The sequence below is a fragment of the Scophthalmus maximus genome, chromosome 6 (genome assembly GCF_022379125.1).
Source record: "Scophthalmus maximus strain ysfricsl-2021 chromosome 6, ASM2237912v1, whole genome shotgun sequence".
In the NCBI taxonomy this organism is placed as follows: Eukaryota; Metazoa; Chordata; class Actinopteri; order Pleuronectiformes; family Scophthalmidae; genus Scophthalmus; species Scophthalmus maximus.
The window spans coordinates 986,851-1,000,000 of NC_061520.1; the positions used below are offsets into that span (position 1 = coordinate 986,851).

General features: G+C 44.2%; 2 protein-coding genes across 4 annotated transcripts in view; both read right to left on the bottom strand.

The window, feature by feature from the left end:
- Window positions 1-723: 723 nt before the first annotated feature.
- LOC118309373 (cytochrome c oxidase subunit 6C-1) lies at window positions 724-3,031 on the bottom strand. The gene is made up of 4 exons (XM_035631418.2): window positions 2,878-3,031; window positions 1,197-1,310; window positions 970-1,102; window positions 724-841 (listed from the first exon to the last, which is right to left on the bottom strand). The coding sequence occupies exons 2-3, from the start codon at window positions 1,299-1,301 to the stop codon at window positions 977-979; spliced, it is 231 nt and encodes a 76-aa protein (XP_035487311.1). The 5' UTR covers window positions 1,302-1,310; window positions 2,878-3,031; the 3' UTR covers window positions 724-841; window positions 970-976.
- A 2,427-nt stretch (window positions 3,032-5,458) lies between these two features.
- The window catches only part of angpt4 (angiopoietin 4), a 30,186-nt gene continuing 22,494 nt past the window's right edge, over window positions 5,459-13,150 (bottom strand). Inside the window, exons 2-11 of one of the 3 annotated variants that reach the window (XR_007030925.1) lie at window positions 12,559-12,717; window positions 12,350-12,471; window positions 10,523-10,607; window positions 10,122-10,263; window positions 9,920-10,032; window positions 9,502-9,603; window positions 9,250-9,416; window positions 8,404-8,537; window positions 6,528-7,362; window positions 5,459-6,334 (exon numbers count right to left, since the gene is read on the bottom strand). Coding sequence is in view for 1 of the 3 variants with exons in the window: in XM_035631910.2 (XP_035487803.1) it covers window positions 7,202-7,362; window positions 8,404-8,537; window positions 9,250-9,416; window positions 9,502-9,603; window positions 9,920-10,032; window positions 10,122-10,263; window positions 10,523-10,607; window positions 12,350-12,471; window positions 12,559-12,717 (1,185 nt within the window). In the remaining 2 variants the exon portion in view is untranslated. Of the gene's footprint in view, window positions 7,363-8,403; window positions 8,538-9,249; window positions 9,417-9,501; window positions 9,604-9,919; window positions 10,033-10,121; window positions 10,264-10,522; window positions 10,608-12,349; window positions 12,472-12,558; window positions 12,718-13,150 lie in introns of all 3 variants that reach the window. The other 2 variants (XR_007030924.1, XM_035631910.2) reach the window with 2 other exon arrangements.

Consider the following 13,150-nt stretch of genomic DNA (forward strand, 5'->3'; position numbering starts at 1 on the left):
TTTATACTACATTTAACAAAAATAACAATCAACAACAATAAAACTAGTTATTGAAATTACACCTTTATACATACATATACACTTTATATATATATATATATATATATAAACTGTATATATGTATATAACGCACTTAAAGAATGTTTTTACAATAAAAACAGAAATAAATCCTGTTAAAATTGTTATGTTGCTCTTAAAATCAGCTCTTTATAATTTACATTGCTTGTTTTCAATATTGGACTTATAATGATCAAAGTTTACAGGTTCTAACATGACAATATCAGGTTCGGTCTCCAACTGGGGGACAAGAAAGCAGAATCTGGTCTCAGGCTGTCGTCTGGAAACAGAGTCAGTTCTTCTTGTCACTGATGCAACGGGATGTTGGAAACGTTCCTCTGAGATTCTGCTCCATTCTGACGTGACGCTGCAAGTTCGTGTTGCCAGTCTCCGGTTCTGTCACTTCCCAAAAGTCACCATCCCTGCTCGAGTTCCTGTTTCCTGGTAAAGTACATTGATTTCTCACGATGTTATGTCGACAGTACAGGTGGTGTAGAACTGCAACATTCCAGTAATATCTCAGAACAAGATCAAATAAACTATGAATAATCAACTGTCAATCATTCTTTAAGGCTACATATTTTTCCCCAGTAATATTGATTATCATTATATGACAATGTAAAATGTTTGACTTTTTAAAAGCACAAGACAACGAGAAAAGGACGGTTACATTAATATAATATTTTATTTAGAGGAACAAAACAGAACAGTGAAGTTCACATCTGATCAGTGAATCACAGCAGAGAGAAGGAACTTCATCCTTGGACCAGGAACCAGTGACGAGCTGCGAGAAGAAAACAACAACACGATTATTATTATTCAGCTGCGTTTCATCAATGTTTCTGTTTTCAACCTCTAAAATACCTCCTTTTCTTTTTAAATGACAAAGACATTATTATGATCCAGACTCACCGCGGCTTCACTCTCCTGACGGCCGCACGCTCTCGAAGATGCCGGCTTCCCTCATGGCGTTGAACTCTTTGACGGCGTCGTACTGTTTGTAGAAGTCGGCGTAGGCCTTTTTCCTGGGCTCCGTCACCATGTACTGTGAGGACCAGACAAAAAACAATAACACGTCCCTTTAGTTCACAGCTCGTAAAAACAACCACGCACATTTAGTGTGTGTGTGTGTGTCTCACCTTGAAGGCGATTGCAGCCCCCAGAGACAGAGCGAAAGCGATGGGCAGGTGAAACTTCAGACGCTTGGCCAGCAACCCCCTCATCACAGGCTTGGGCAGAGACATGTTGATCACCTGCAGGGAGACGAAGACGAAGAAAACCATCAAACTGTTTGTCATCACTAAAATGTTTTCTGAGAACCTTTTGTCCGAGTCCCACAAGAAAATGTGAAAGAGTTGAAAGACAAATGTTCACCACGACATTCTGAAGCTCCTGGATAACGACTGACATTTTAAACATAGTGATTTGTAACAATTTGTTTTACAAAGTGAGGAAAGTCAATCCTGATGTTGCAGATCAACAGACTGATCCCAGACGAACAGGTTCGTTATGAAACGCTGGTGTCGGATCAGTGCTCAGTATCTTCTGAAACTCAAAGAGAGCATCGTCCCTCACTCTTACACTTCATCCCTCATCACGGCAGTTTTTCATAACTCTGAACAAGGTTGTGAACTTTAAACAGAAAAAGAATTATCACTTCAAGTTTTGAAGCCGAGAGAGAAAAGCGTCAGTTTCCATTAACAGAAAATATAGAGCAGCAACTATGAATTATTTTCTTTATTACGGTGTTTAATTATTTATTTCTGTATTAGTCAACAACGCTAGTCTCAGGTAGAAGTGTCAAGTAAAGAAAAATGTTGATCGTGTTTGTCCAAACTTCAAGATGATGTTTTGTTTGGTTCACACACTAAGATCTTCAGTTCACTGTCACAGAGGAGCAAAGAAACCAGAACATATTCACATGCAAGAAGCTGAAATCAGAGAAGTATGACATTTTTTTTCATATGAACTACTTGAACCGATTAATCGATTATTAAAATTGCCGGCGATGAATTAAGTAGTCGATTACTTATCGATTAACTGTTGCAGCTCAATTGCAGGGAAATTCTCCTTGTCGTGCTTTTTAATAAGCAAAATGAAATGTTCCTGTTCACGTCGGACACAACAGTAACATGAGACAAAAACACAGAACAGGTGGAATATGAATATTGTCAGCGAACTTTGTCCCTCGCTGCTGATCAGAGGTGACTTTAATAATCCAGTGACTGAACTACTGTAGTGTTTGACCCTGGAGCAAAGGTGTGACGTGTGATGTGTGTTTATCATTAATAACAGATCATTGTCTACATTAGTTCACAGGTTTGACTTAACATAACGTACAGAGGCATCATTCATAAAGACATGAACACTGATCTACAGCAGGACGCCATCGAATATATAATACAACATAACGTGATAAATATAATATGATCACAAGGAGAAATCAGAGTCACGTCCGCAGCTGCGGGGTCAAAGCAGCAGGAAGTGGTTTCACACCTGAACATCTCGTATTGTCTCGGATCGACCTGACGACGACACGAGGTGAATATACAAACAACGCGAGGTGAAATACATAAACACAATCTTCTCCTGTAACTGTGCAGTGTGACTCGCGATGGACGCGTCGTGTCGCAGGACGACGGCTCGAGATAACGGCGGCTAGCTCCGCGAAGCTAACGGCTAACGAGCCGCCGCCGAGCAAAGAGGCTCAAATTCCTCCGGCGCGGTGAGAAGCAGGAGTCGGAGTTCAGTTCCGGTGCAACACGCACAGTTTGAGAGTCAGAGCAGATGTTCGAATGTGTTCGCGAGGAGGAAACTCACAGTTTGGACTCACGACCTTCACGTTAACACGCTAACACACCGCGTCTGGACCGGAAGAGCAGCGACTGGAGCCTCCGCCTCTTCTTCTTCTGCTTGTTGATTTCCGGCAGTCTCGATGCCTCAGGGCGCAATACCGCCACCTACTGGAAATGGAGTGAGGATCAGAATGGTCTATTCCACTGTATGGGAAAAAAAGAAAAGAAAAAATAAACTAACGAACAAAATAAACAAAACTAAAATAAATAACTACTCTATATTAACTGGAGCCTCCAACTCTTCTTCTTCTTCTTGTTGATTTCCGGCAGTCGCGATGCCTCAGGGCACACTACTGCCATCCACAGGTCACAGTTATATACATTTCTTTTTTATATCCGTAGGATCAGTCCAGTTTCCTTTTATGTATTCTATCACCATTTTCACTGTTCCGGTTCGGGTTATTGTATTAAACTTTTAACTGACACTGTTTCAGAGCTACTGGAGCCGCGGAGGGACAAAGCTCATTAAACTCTCCACGAAAGCAAAGCGCGGGAAATCAAGATCATGGTGAAGAAGTGGTCAGAGTTACACTACATGTGCACATAATGACCCAAATTTAATTCAGTTATTTAAATGTTTATCTATTTTTTCATATATTTTTTAATCTTTTGGTGAATCATCACATGTAAAGTCAGAATCATCAGGTAAGCTGAGCTAAAACTAAGGTCCAGTGATGCTCAGTTTATTGTGTGTTTGTGTTATTCAGTTTACTGTACACTCTCATTCATCTGAATACGGTGGACAAAATAATAGGAACACTTGGGAACACAGAGTTCCTCATCCTTGCAAACTACGTTCCTCCAAATCATTTGAATAAACACATATTTAACACTAAAATATGAACATAATCTTCATAAAGGAATATTTACTGCAAGTACTTACAATAACGATGTTCAGGAAACACAGAAACAAGAACATGTGATTATTATGTTCAAGTAAGTTAGTAAAAAGATAATAGATACACACATAAGAAATTACAAATGTACAACATATAATGTCTAGATACAGATCAAACAGCTCCTGGAGGCTGTAAACAAGGACGTGGAAGTGGAGGTGTGTTGTGTGTGTGGAGTCCTGGAATAAATATTAAATTTTAGTGATTTAATAATTAACTTTATATTCATACAGTAGGGGGCAATGCATCGTATGTGCTGCCTGCTTCTACTGATACTTGATGGTGTGAAGTAGTTTGGTCCTGATGCAGCAGGACCATCATCACTGGAGTCATCATCACCAAACATGTTGTAGTTCCTCAGTCCAACCACAGGAGGGAGGCAGCACAGCACTGAACAGACCAGGAAGCTCTCTGGTATCAGTCTCCTTCCAGGGTCAAAGTAAAAAACAAGATTTACAGCTGCACAATATTTATACGTGAGACAGTGAAACAGATTCGTGTGGTGTTAGATTCTGATCTGGTTTATTTCTTCTGCTCCTCTGAATTATTATGTTAGATCATTCTGACTAGACAAAACAAAATCTTTAACTCTGTTTAGACAAGAAGTCAAAAGAATTTCCGACGTCTGTCATTTAAGATCCAAACTACTTTTGCCCTTCGTCTGTGTGGAGTTTCAAATCAGATGAATTAATTCCAGTGCCAGATTTCGACTATTTAATTCTGATTAGTTATAATTGTAGTTTATGTTATATACAAATACGTTCTGACAAGTTCACATTTAGTTTACGGTTGCTTGAAATGAGGCAAATTAAAGATATGTTGAAGTTGAACTGTGACTAGTCAGAAATCTGAAGCTGGAATCCTATAGTCATAATTAGGTAACAGATATCTGTAATGCATTTATTATTGAGAAGCTGTAATAAGACCCCTCCCATAATAATAATAAACAATTATAATAATAATAGTCCAATTAATCATCGTCTATAACCGGGCCTGGTGAACTGGTCACATATGAATAAATAACTAGCATCTGAACTTCCTGGAATAGAAACGTGAGACACATCACACCTGTGGGTGAAGCCTTCAGCCAATCAGGGCAAAGCTTCGTCGTCACATGGTTCCCGTGTTGCAGCTGGAGAAAAAACATTTATTTTGAATGAACGATGAATGTCTTAGAGAAGAGACGCTCAAACCGACTTCATTAACATTTTTTATTGTACAAAAAATTGCAGACTGTTTACAGTTGAGTGGACAAGCTTTGCAACAACAAATATGCAGTGAATTAAAAAAACAAACAGTTTAAACCTGTAAAAAGTCTAATTTGTTAATTTTTGCAGTATCGTTCAACACATAAGATCCCACAATAGACAGAGCAAAGGTCAAAGGTCAAAGGTCAAAGCAAACACTCCGTCACCGGGTTGTCTTCCATAAAGTGCATTTTAATCATAATGAAGTAAAAACTTTTATTCTGACATAAACAAGAGACAGCTTCACTCGAACAGGCTCAGAATGATAATCAGCCACAACTGTCACATGAACACATGAACCAATTTGTGCTTTATGGTCTATGTGACTGTACATGGACCATAATGTACAAAATGAACATCATGTGTTGAAGAAAACACTTGAAACTAGAGATTGAAACTCCTCAGGAAAATGTTTTACTGAGGTTATGAATCCAGTGAGAAGTAGAGTCATGTTCTCATAGAGTCGCCCTCTGCTGGTCAGTACACAGAATACAGGCTTCAGACACTTCTGCATTGGCTTCACTTTCCGGATCTGGTGACTTCATCCATTTCCATACACAGTCTATGATTACTAACCATTTATTATGTACAGGTCTGTGAGTCTTTCTGTATGCCGAGGGGAGCAAAGTTACATTAATATTTGTCCACATGGCTGTTACGGCATCTACAACGTCCATAAACGCCTTTGAGTTTGAAGAAGAAACCATGGTCCTGTGACAGAGATTCATTTATTCCCTCTACAGGACGGTAGTGCAACAAACCACAGGCGATCGAGAGAGTATCAGAGTAAGTCGTGATCAACAGATCAATCCTCAGAGTGGCTTCAACTTATCAACACATCGATCAGATGCACAAACAGTTTCACCTTTCACTTAAATGTTAAAAAGTCACATAAGAGTCAGTCGTCTTTTCTTGTCCAAACTTTTATTCATTTCTTATTCACTTGAACACCTCAGTCAAATGATTGATCCGGTCATCAACCTACAACATTAATGACATCGCTTGAATCGTCGGTGCCTGTACGTGTTTCATCGTCCTCTTGAGATATTCTAACGCACAGAAACAATTCTGTAGGTAGAAAAACTCAACGTCATTGGACGTTTGTCATTCTGCACCAAACTCCTCTGGGGCTTGTGAGCGTCACAAGCTGCTGTGTTGCTCTTGAGGAAGTGGAAGACAGCTTGACAGGATCTTCTGCCGACAGAGCGACCAGGGAGTATCTGAAGACCACCTGACTCCTAAACGGAATGCCCCTCCAGACGTGGGAAAACAGGAATGTCTGCAAGTAAAGATGAGATGACCTTCATGGCATCAACCTGCAGAGATATGTCGACGTGGATTAAACCATCGAATCCAAGAGATGCTCTGAAGTCATGAAGGGCTGAACCACGCAGCTGCCAGGAGCTTTCAGAAACTCACCCAACACCTTTGGAACAATGAATTATGGACATTCTCGATATATTGATGCCTACTGTGGTTCCACGGTTGTCCAGCTGTAAGGACGTGAGGCAGACAGCAGGGTTTGAACATCTCTCTCAAGTTTTCCAGTCTTTGTACATTTATTTCGATCACTTTTTATGACTTCAGACGTGTGCAACATGAACGTCTTCCGGGAGAGACTGGCACTTCCAGCGACGGCTGACGTCATCCCGCTTTCGACTCTGTTGATCCAGAAGGGCTTTGAACACCTTGACTTTCCTTTGTATGAGCTGTTTCTTCATGAGCGAACATGGAACCGAGGAAGGTTATGAAAACAAAGTCCTAGAGAGGAAACATTAAACAGCAGGACTGTCAAACCAGGAGGGTGGATCAAAGGGGCAAGTGTGACTCGTATGGGCTGAACCACTTCGACTGTGATTCTCAGGATCTGCTCAAGTCGAGTTTGTACCATTGTGGATCCGAGAGGTGTTGTGATAAGCTGTTGGACTGTACCATCAAGGCAGTGGTGGACCGTAGGGTCACACCATTGTGGTGCTGGAGCTGAGGGGTGCTCAGGGACTTTGGAGGGTTGTTGGAAACCACAGGGTCATACCATCATGAAGGCTGAGGGATGCCGTTAGAAGTCATAGGGTCGAACCATCATGACGGCTGTGGGGTGCTGTTAGAAGTCATAGGGTCGTACCATCATGACGGCTGAGGGGCGCTGTTAGAAATCGTAGGGTCGTACCATCATGGAGGTGGAGCGCAGGGAGTAGCTGGGGCCTCTGAAGTGGTGCCACTTTATACCATTGAGCTTCCTGATGTTGTGGCCGATGGTGTAGTAGATACCATTCAGGTTGGAGAAACCACATGCGTCAAACCACCACCCTGATGGAGGGATGGAGAGAGAGAGAGACAGAGACAAGGAGAAAGAGGAAGATGAGTAGATCAGGCACCTTTTTTGGGTACAAAGATTTCCCTGCAACTTAATTTTGATCCTGATCCCTACAGTGGAAACATTGAGTTCTGGGGAAAGTTCCTGCATTGGAAACACTTCTAAAGTTGTATAGTCTTCCACAAAACTGCCACCTGCTGGACTGGAGTGGAACAGCTTGTGGTAGCCGCCAGTAGGATAATCTGTTTAATTTAGCCTGGTCTTTAGACTGCGGCGGAAACTTGACGGACCTTTTAGTTCCTTGAATAAAGTTCCTGGGACAAATGCATCTCAGTAGACAATGTGCTGTGTTCATGACTAACTTGAATGAATATGTATGTCATGCACATGATGTTAAGTATTTACAGTTTATACATTTTTATACATTGGTGTTTTGTGTCTTTCCGTCCCTTCCTCCCCTTTGTTCTCTCTCCGTATCTTTTCTTTTTTCCCCCTTTGCTAATTTCTTCCCCCTGCTGTTGATCCTTTTTTGAATCTCTGTCACTTTTTTTCTTCTTTCTCTGTATATTGCCGGGATTTTAAACGACTCGCTGACTCATGGTGACCAGTGGAGTCTTGTCCTCTGAGAGCTGGAGGTGATTAACTTAATGGTCGATGGCGACCGGTCGAGCGGCGGCCGTGAAGAACCGCAGGGCTGTTTGTGTTGGCATTGACGCGAGGTGAAGGGCAGAGCACTGAGTGGTGACAGAGACAGATGTTTGAAAGGTCGGAGCTTTTGGCAAAATACCACAAATTTTTATCATTAAACAACAAAATATGTGTTTTTAGAAGTGTTTTCTCATTTGGTGTGATTAATGACAGACTGCTATTCTTTCACGACTTTCATTAGACAAATCAGTTATCAATTTGTGTGGTTCCACCCAATGAGATCACAAGTGAATGATCTCTCTGGAGACAGAAACTGCGTAATGCGACGCGTACGCTTGAAGACGGTGCAGCCCGCTGAGGCCCCCGGACATGAGAAGGAACTTTACCTCCAGTGAGCATCAGGGCACATTTGCAGTGGTCACAGTTGTCGTTGTCCTGGTCTCGGGTGCTGAAGCCGGTGCCGTGCGTCACCAAGCTGCTCTGCCTCCCGGCAGTTCCACTATAACCTCTCAGATACAACCTGATGGAGAGGAGGCGGCGAGGAGAGGAAACAAGGACTGTTCTTTAGTATACGTGACAGGAAGTTAGGTAGGTAGGTAGATAGGTCATTAGGTAGGGTAGGTAGGTCAGTAGGTATGTTGGTAGAGAAGTATGTAGGTAGGAAGGTAGGTCCGTAGGTAGGTAGGTAGGTAGATAGGTCAGTAGGTAGGGTAGGTAGGTCAGTAGGTATGTTGGTAGAGAAGTATGTAGGTAGGAAGGTAGGTCCGTAGGTAGGTAGGTAGGTAGGTAGGTAGATAGGTCAGTAGGTAGGGTAGGTAGGTCAGTAGGTATGTTGGTAGAGAAGTATGTAGGTAGGAAGGTAGGTTCGTAGGTAGGTAGGTAGGTAGGTCAGTAGGTAGGTAGATAAGTATGTAGGTAGGACGGTAGGTAGGTATGTAGGTAGGAAGGTAGGTAGATAGGTAAGTAGGTAGGTTGGTAGATAGGTAGGTAGGTAGGTAGATAGGTCAGTAGGTAGGTAGGTGGGTAGGTAGGTAGAAAGGTAGGTAGGTAGATAAGTAAGTAGATAGGTAGTTAGGTATATAGGTAGGAAGATTTGTTTACGTGGAAGTAATGTAAGTAAAGTACAAGCAGTACTGAAAGTTTACTTGGAGTACTCTTCCCCTCGTTTATGGAGAGGTGTCTGTATCCTTGTAAATACAGTACAGTTGTGGTGAAGTGTAACTGTCAGTCACCTGTACTGCTGCCTCTCACTGGTCAGTGTGAACCGGTCGTACAGCGAGTGGGCGGGGTTTCCCTCCCAGTCTCTCAGCTCCACCCTCAGACTGTACTGACGCTGGCTGGTCATCAGGTACAGAACCTCATTACCCAACCAGTGTTCACCCAACACATCCCCGAAGCCCTGCACATGGGAGGAAGGAGGTGAGGAGCCACTTACAAACAGATTCACTCACAGATCCGAAAACTTCTCCCTGACACCAACGCACCGTCTTGTACTCGCTCCAGCTCCTCTGGAAGTCCACGCTGCCGTTACAGCGCCGCTGGAAGACGGTCCACCCGCCGCCGCTCGTCTCCATGTCACAGTAAACCTTCAGGAGAGGAAGAAGAGAGTATCCAAAGTATTCCAAACAACAGTCACATGTCAATCATCCATTACATAAAACTGATTCAGATTTTAACTGTTGAGCACAAACTGGAGATAAATCTGAAACTGTACATCTTAATCTATATATATATAGATGTTTTTTTGGTTCTAAAAAACCCAAATATATCTCAGACCCCAGAAACTCATTAGGAGGACAAATGAACACTAAAAAAATCTTTAATTGTGCATCAAAACTTTGTTCTTTTTCAACATGCAGAGTTTGATAACCAGGTAAACGTAACATGGCGACATTACTGTACCTGCACAGGTTCGGTCCTGTTGCTGATGTAGATGTGATACAGTCCACTGACCGACTGACCGGCCTTGTAGGCATCTGCACAATCTCTCCACATCTGGTTGCCCGGAGGCGACGCTGCACACACACAACAGTATACACTGAAGTCGGATCTGTGTGTGTGTGTGTGTGTGTGTGTGTGTGTCTGTGTGTGTGTGAGTGTGTACCTGTAGCCACCATGTGGATGAGTGTGTGCACAGACTCCATCAGCTGAGCCTGCTGCCGCTGCAGAGCCGTGTTGTTGCTGCTGGCGACTCGCAGCTGTCGCTCTAAAGCCTCGATCGCCGTCATCTGCGTCCTGACGACCGACTGAGAGAGAAATAAAAAATCAGATTCATATCGTTTCTCAAAACAACAATAATCAGCCTGTGATTCCTTCATTTGTTTAAACAACCACACGTTCATTCATCCATGCAAGTGTTGTTTTCATTCTTCTTATCTTATTCCTTTTTTTGGCTTTTTCATGCTTTTCACATCGCAATTATGGATTTTATCTTCTGTTTGATTTGGATTTGTTCTTTTAGTTCGGTGCCACTGCCAGCGGAGGTCTAACTGTAACCTACTGTACCTGCAGCCTGTTCTTCTGCTCCCTCATGTCCTGCAGCTCTCCTCTCTGCTGAGACTCCAACATCTGGACTTTACTCTCCAGAAGACTGGAAGACAAGTTCACAGGGAAGAGAACAGGAAGTGAAGTGACCAAGCTCTTTTTATTATTATCTCATTAATATCTAATGTGAACAAGTTACAGTCAAACGGGTCAAATGAGACCTCTATCGACAGAAACACCCTTGATATTCTGCACCTTCCAGACACCAGGGGGCGGGGCTTATGACCTGTACTGCAGCCAGACACCAGGGGGCGATCATGATGATTTGGCTTCACCTTTGCCACTAGACCAGGTTTTGTCGCCTGAGTGTAAACATGTTGCATGTTGTTCTCCTCGGGAGGATTCGATGGGTCTTGATAAAACATCCTCCACGAACACGAGGAGTTAGTTTTTCTTCACCAGTAAACTCTGAAGTTCAACAATCAGACAGAAGATGTGCGGAGCGTCCACACATTCCGCACAAGCAGGTTGTAGGAGCTGTGACTGTATCACGACTCCTACAGTGCTTCGTATCAGCATGAGACTGTGGAACATGAAGGTTGTGAGTTCTGTCGGAGGGAGGAGAAACATCCAAACTATTTGTTGAACAAATGTGTAGAGGAGGTTGTTCCTCCGTCCTGTAAGAGGAGCCGTAAAAAACAGAGGAATAAAGATTAATAACCCGAGCGGAGCGAACTGCAGCTGAACCAGCAGAGCAACAACTCTCCTCCAGCCCAGTTGGACCAACAAGACTCGAGCCAAACGAATGAAACGTGATGAAGGAAGCGACAGATGGAAACGTGGGACAGTGAGAAGTGACCGAATACGACCTGGACGACAGTTCTGTGTGAAATCCGCCTCAGGTTTCAGTCTGTGTTCAACAGAAAGATGATATCTGTTCGGTTAATTCTTCACTGCTCAGTAAATCAGTGTTTTAACCCCCGAGACCAAACGTCACATCTGCTAATGAAGCTTTTCCAACCAAAGTGTAGCTGACGAGAGTCGACTCTCACACACACACACACACTCTCACATCCTCATGTGTCATGTAGGTGACGTTGTGTCACGTGACGAGCTGAAACACATCATCAGCCGCGGCCTCTGATCATTTCAACATGCTGACCTGCGCATGAACGAGTGAACAGGTCGACTGTGACGTGGACGGATGGGGAGTCGCTGATCGCTGCGCTGCTGATGCTGCGGTCTGTGTGTGTGTGTGTGTGTGTGTGTGTGGATATACCAGCAGTATCGACCACACTGGCGGGAGCCGATCCCAGTGGGCGAGAGGCGGAGGTTCACCCTGGACGGGGTGGAGGCGGAGGACGAAGTCCATCACAGGGCCGACATGACATGAGCTGCTTTCACACACACTCTGATATAAGTCTGGACATTTTTTGTTTTTTTTACAACGGGGCTGAATACATGAGAACGCAAATGTTGCTCCAGACATTTTCCAGAACTTGTCCTGCCCAGAGGAGTGAGCCCACGTGAGAATACAGCGGGAAAATCTCCTGAGGATTCACGACGAGTGATTGGACGCTGGACCAGGCGCCACGCCGCCACTGAGTGTTCTGATTGGACGATCTCCCGCTGGGTTCTTCATGTGTGAACGGCCGACTCCGTAGAATGTCCAGACCCAGAATTCGTGTCTGCCAACAGCTTCATGGGGACAAACAACCACCGGCATTCACAGCTATGGTCAATGTAGAGTCTCCTGCATGTGTTTGGACTGTGGAGGAGAACACACACACTCACACACACACACACACACACACACACACACACGCACACACACACACACTCACTCACCTGTTCTTGTCCCGGAGCCGGCCGATCTCGGTCGTCTGCAGCAACAGCTCCTTCTCCAGCTTGTTGGTGGACAGAGAGTTTTCCAGAAGCTGGATCTCGATGCGCGACGTGTGGTTCAGCACCTGGAGGACGACATCACGTTAAACACGGAGGAGTTCTGCCTTCGCAGGTCACGTGACCCGCGGGCGAGCCGGCGGCGGCCTGGTTACCTGAGCCTCCACCACGTTGAGTTTGCGTGTTTGCTCGGCCGTGTGCGTGAGCAGGTTGGTTCCGATCCGCAGCATGGCGGCCGTCTGGTTGTGCACGACGTGCGACGGCGTGTTGGCGACGTCTCGTCTCAGGCTGCTGCTCTGAAGGAAGTTCTCCAGCTGCACACGGACGCACCACAGAAGAAGAGAACTGTGTTACAATGTCTGAACGTCGAGCAGTAAATCATAAGTATATCGAAGCAGGTCACACAGAGGCAGGTCGCTCCGTCTCTGGGAAGATCAGCCACGCTGTGACCTTTGACCTCCTGCAAAAAAACAATCCCCCCGTCCTGCGACTCCTGGTCCCGGGACGTCAGTGCCACTGATAAATATATCACTGCACCAACAAACACGTGGTCCCAGAGGGAGAGCGTCGCCGCCCAGTTAAATAAAACCTTTATTTGTTCTTTTAACATTGACTTTATTTAAAACACTGTGGGGCGATGACGATTAGATTGAAGTCGAATTTTGCTGCACGAGCACAAACCACACTCACACAAAAAAACGTCTCAGGTGAAACCGACGTGCTGAAACGATGAGAAGTGTCTCGAGT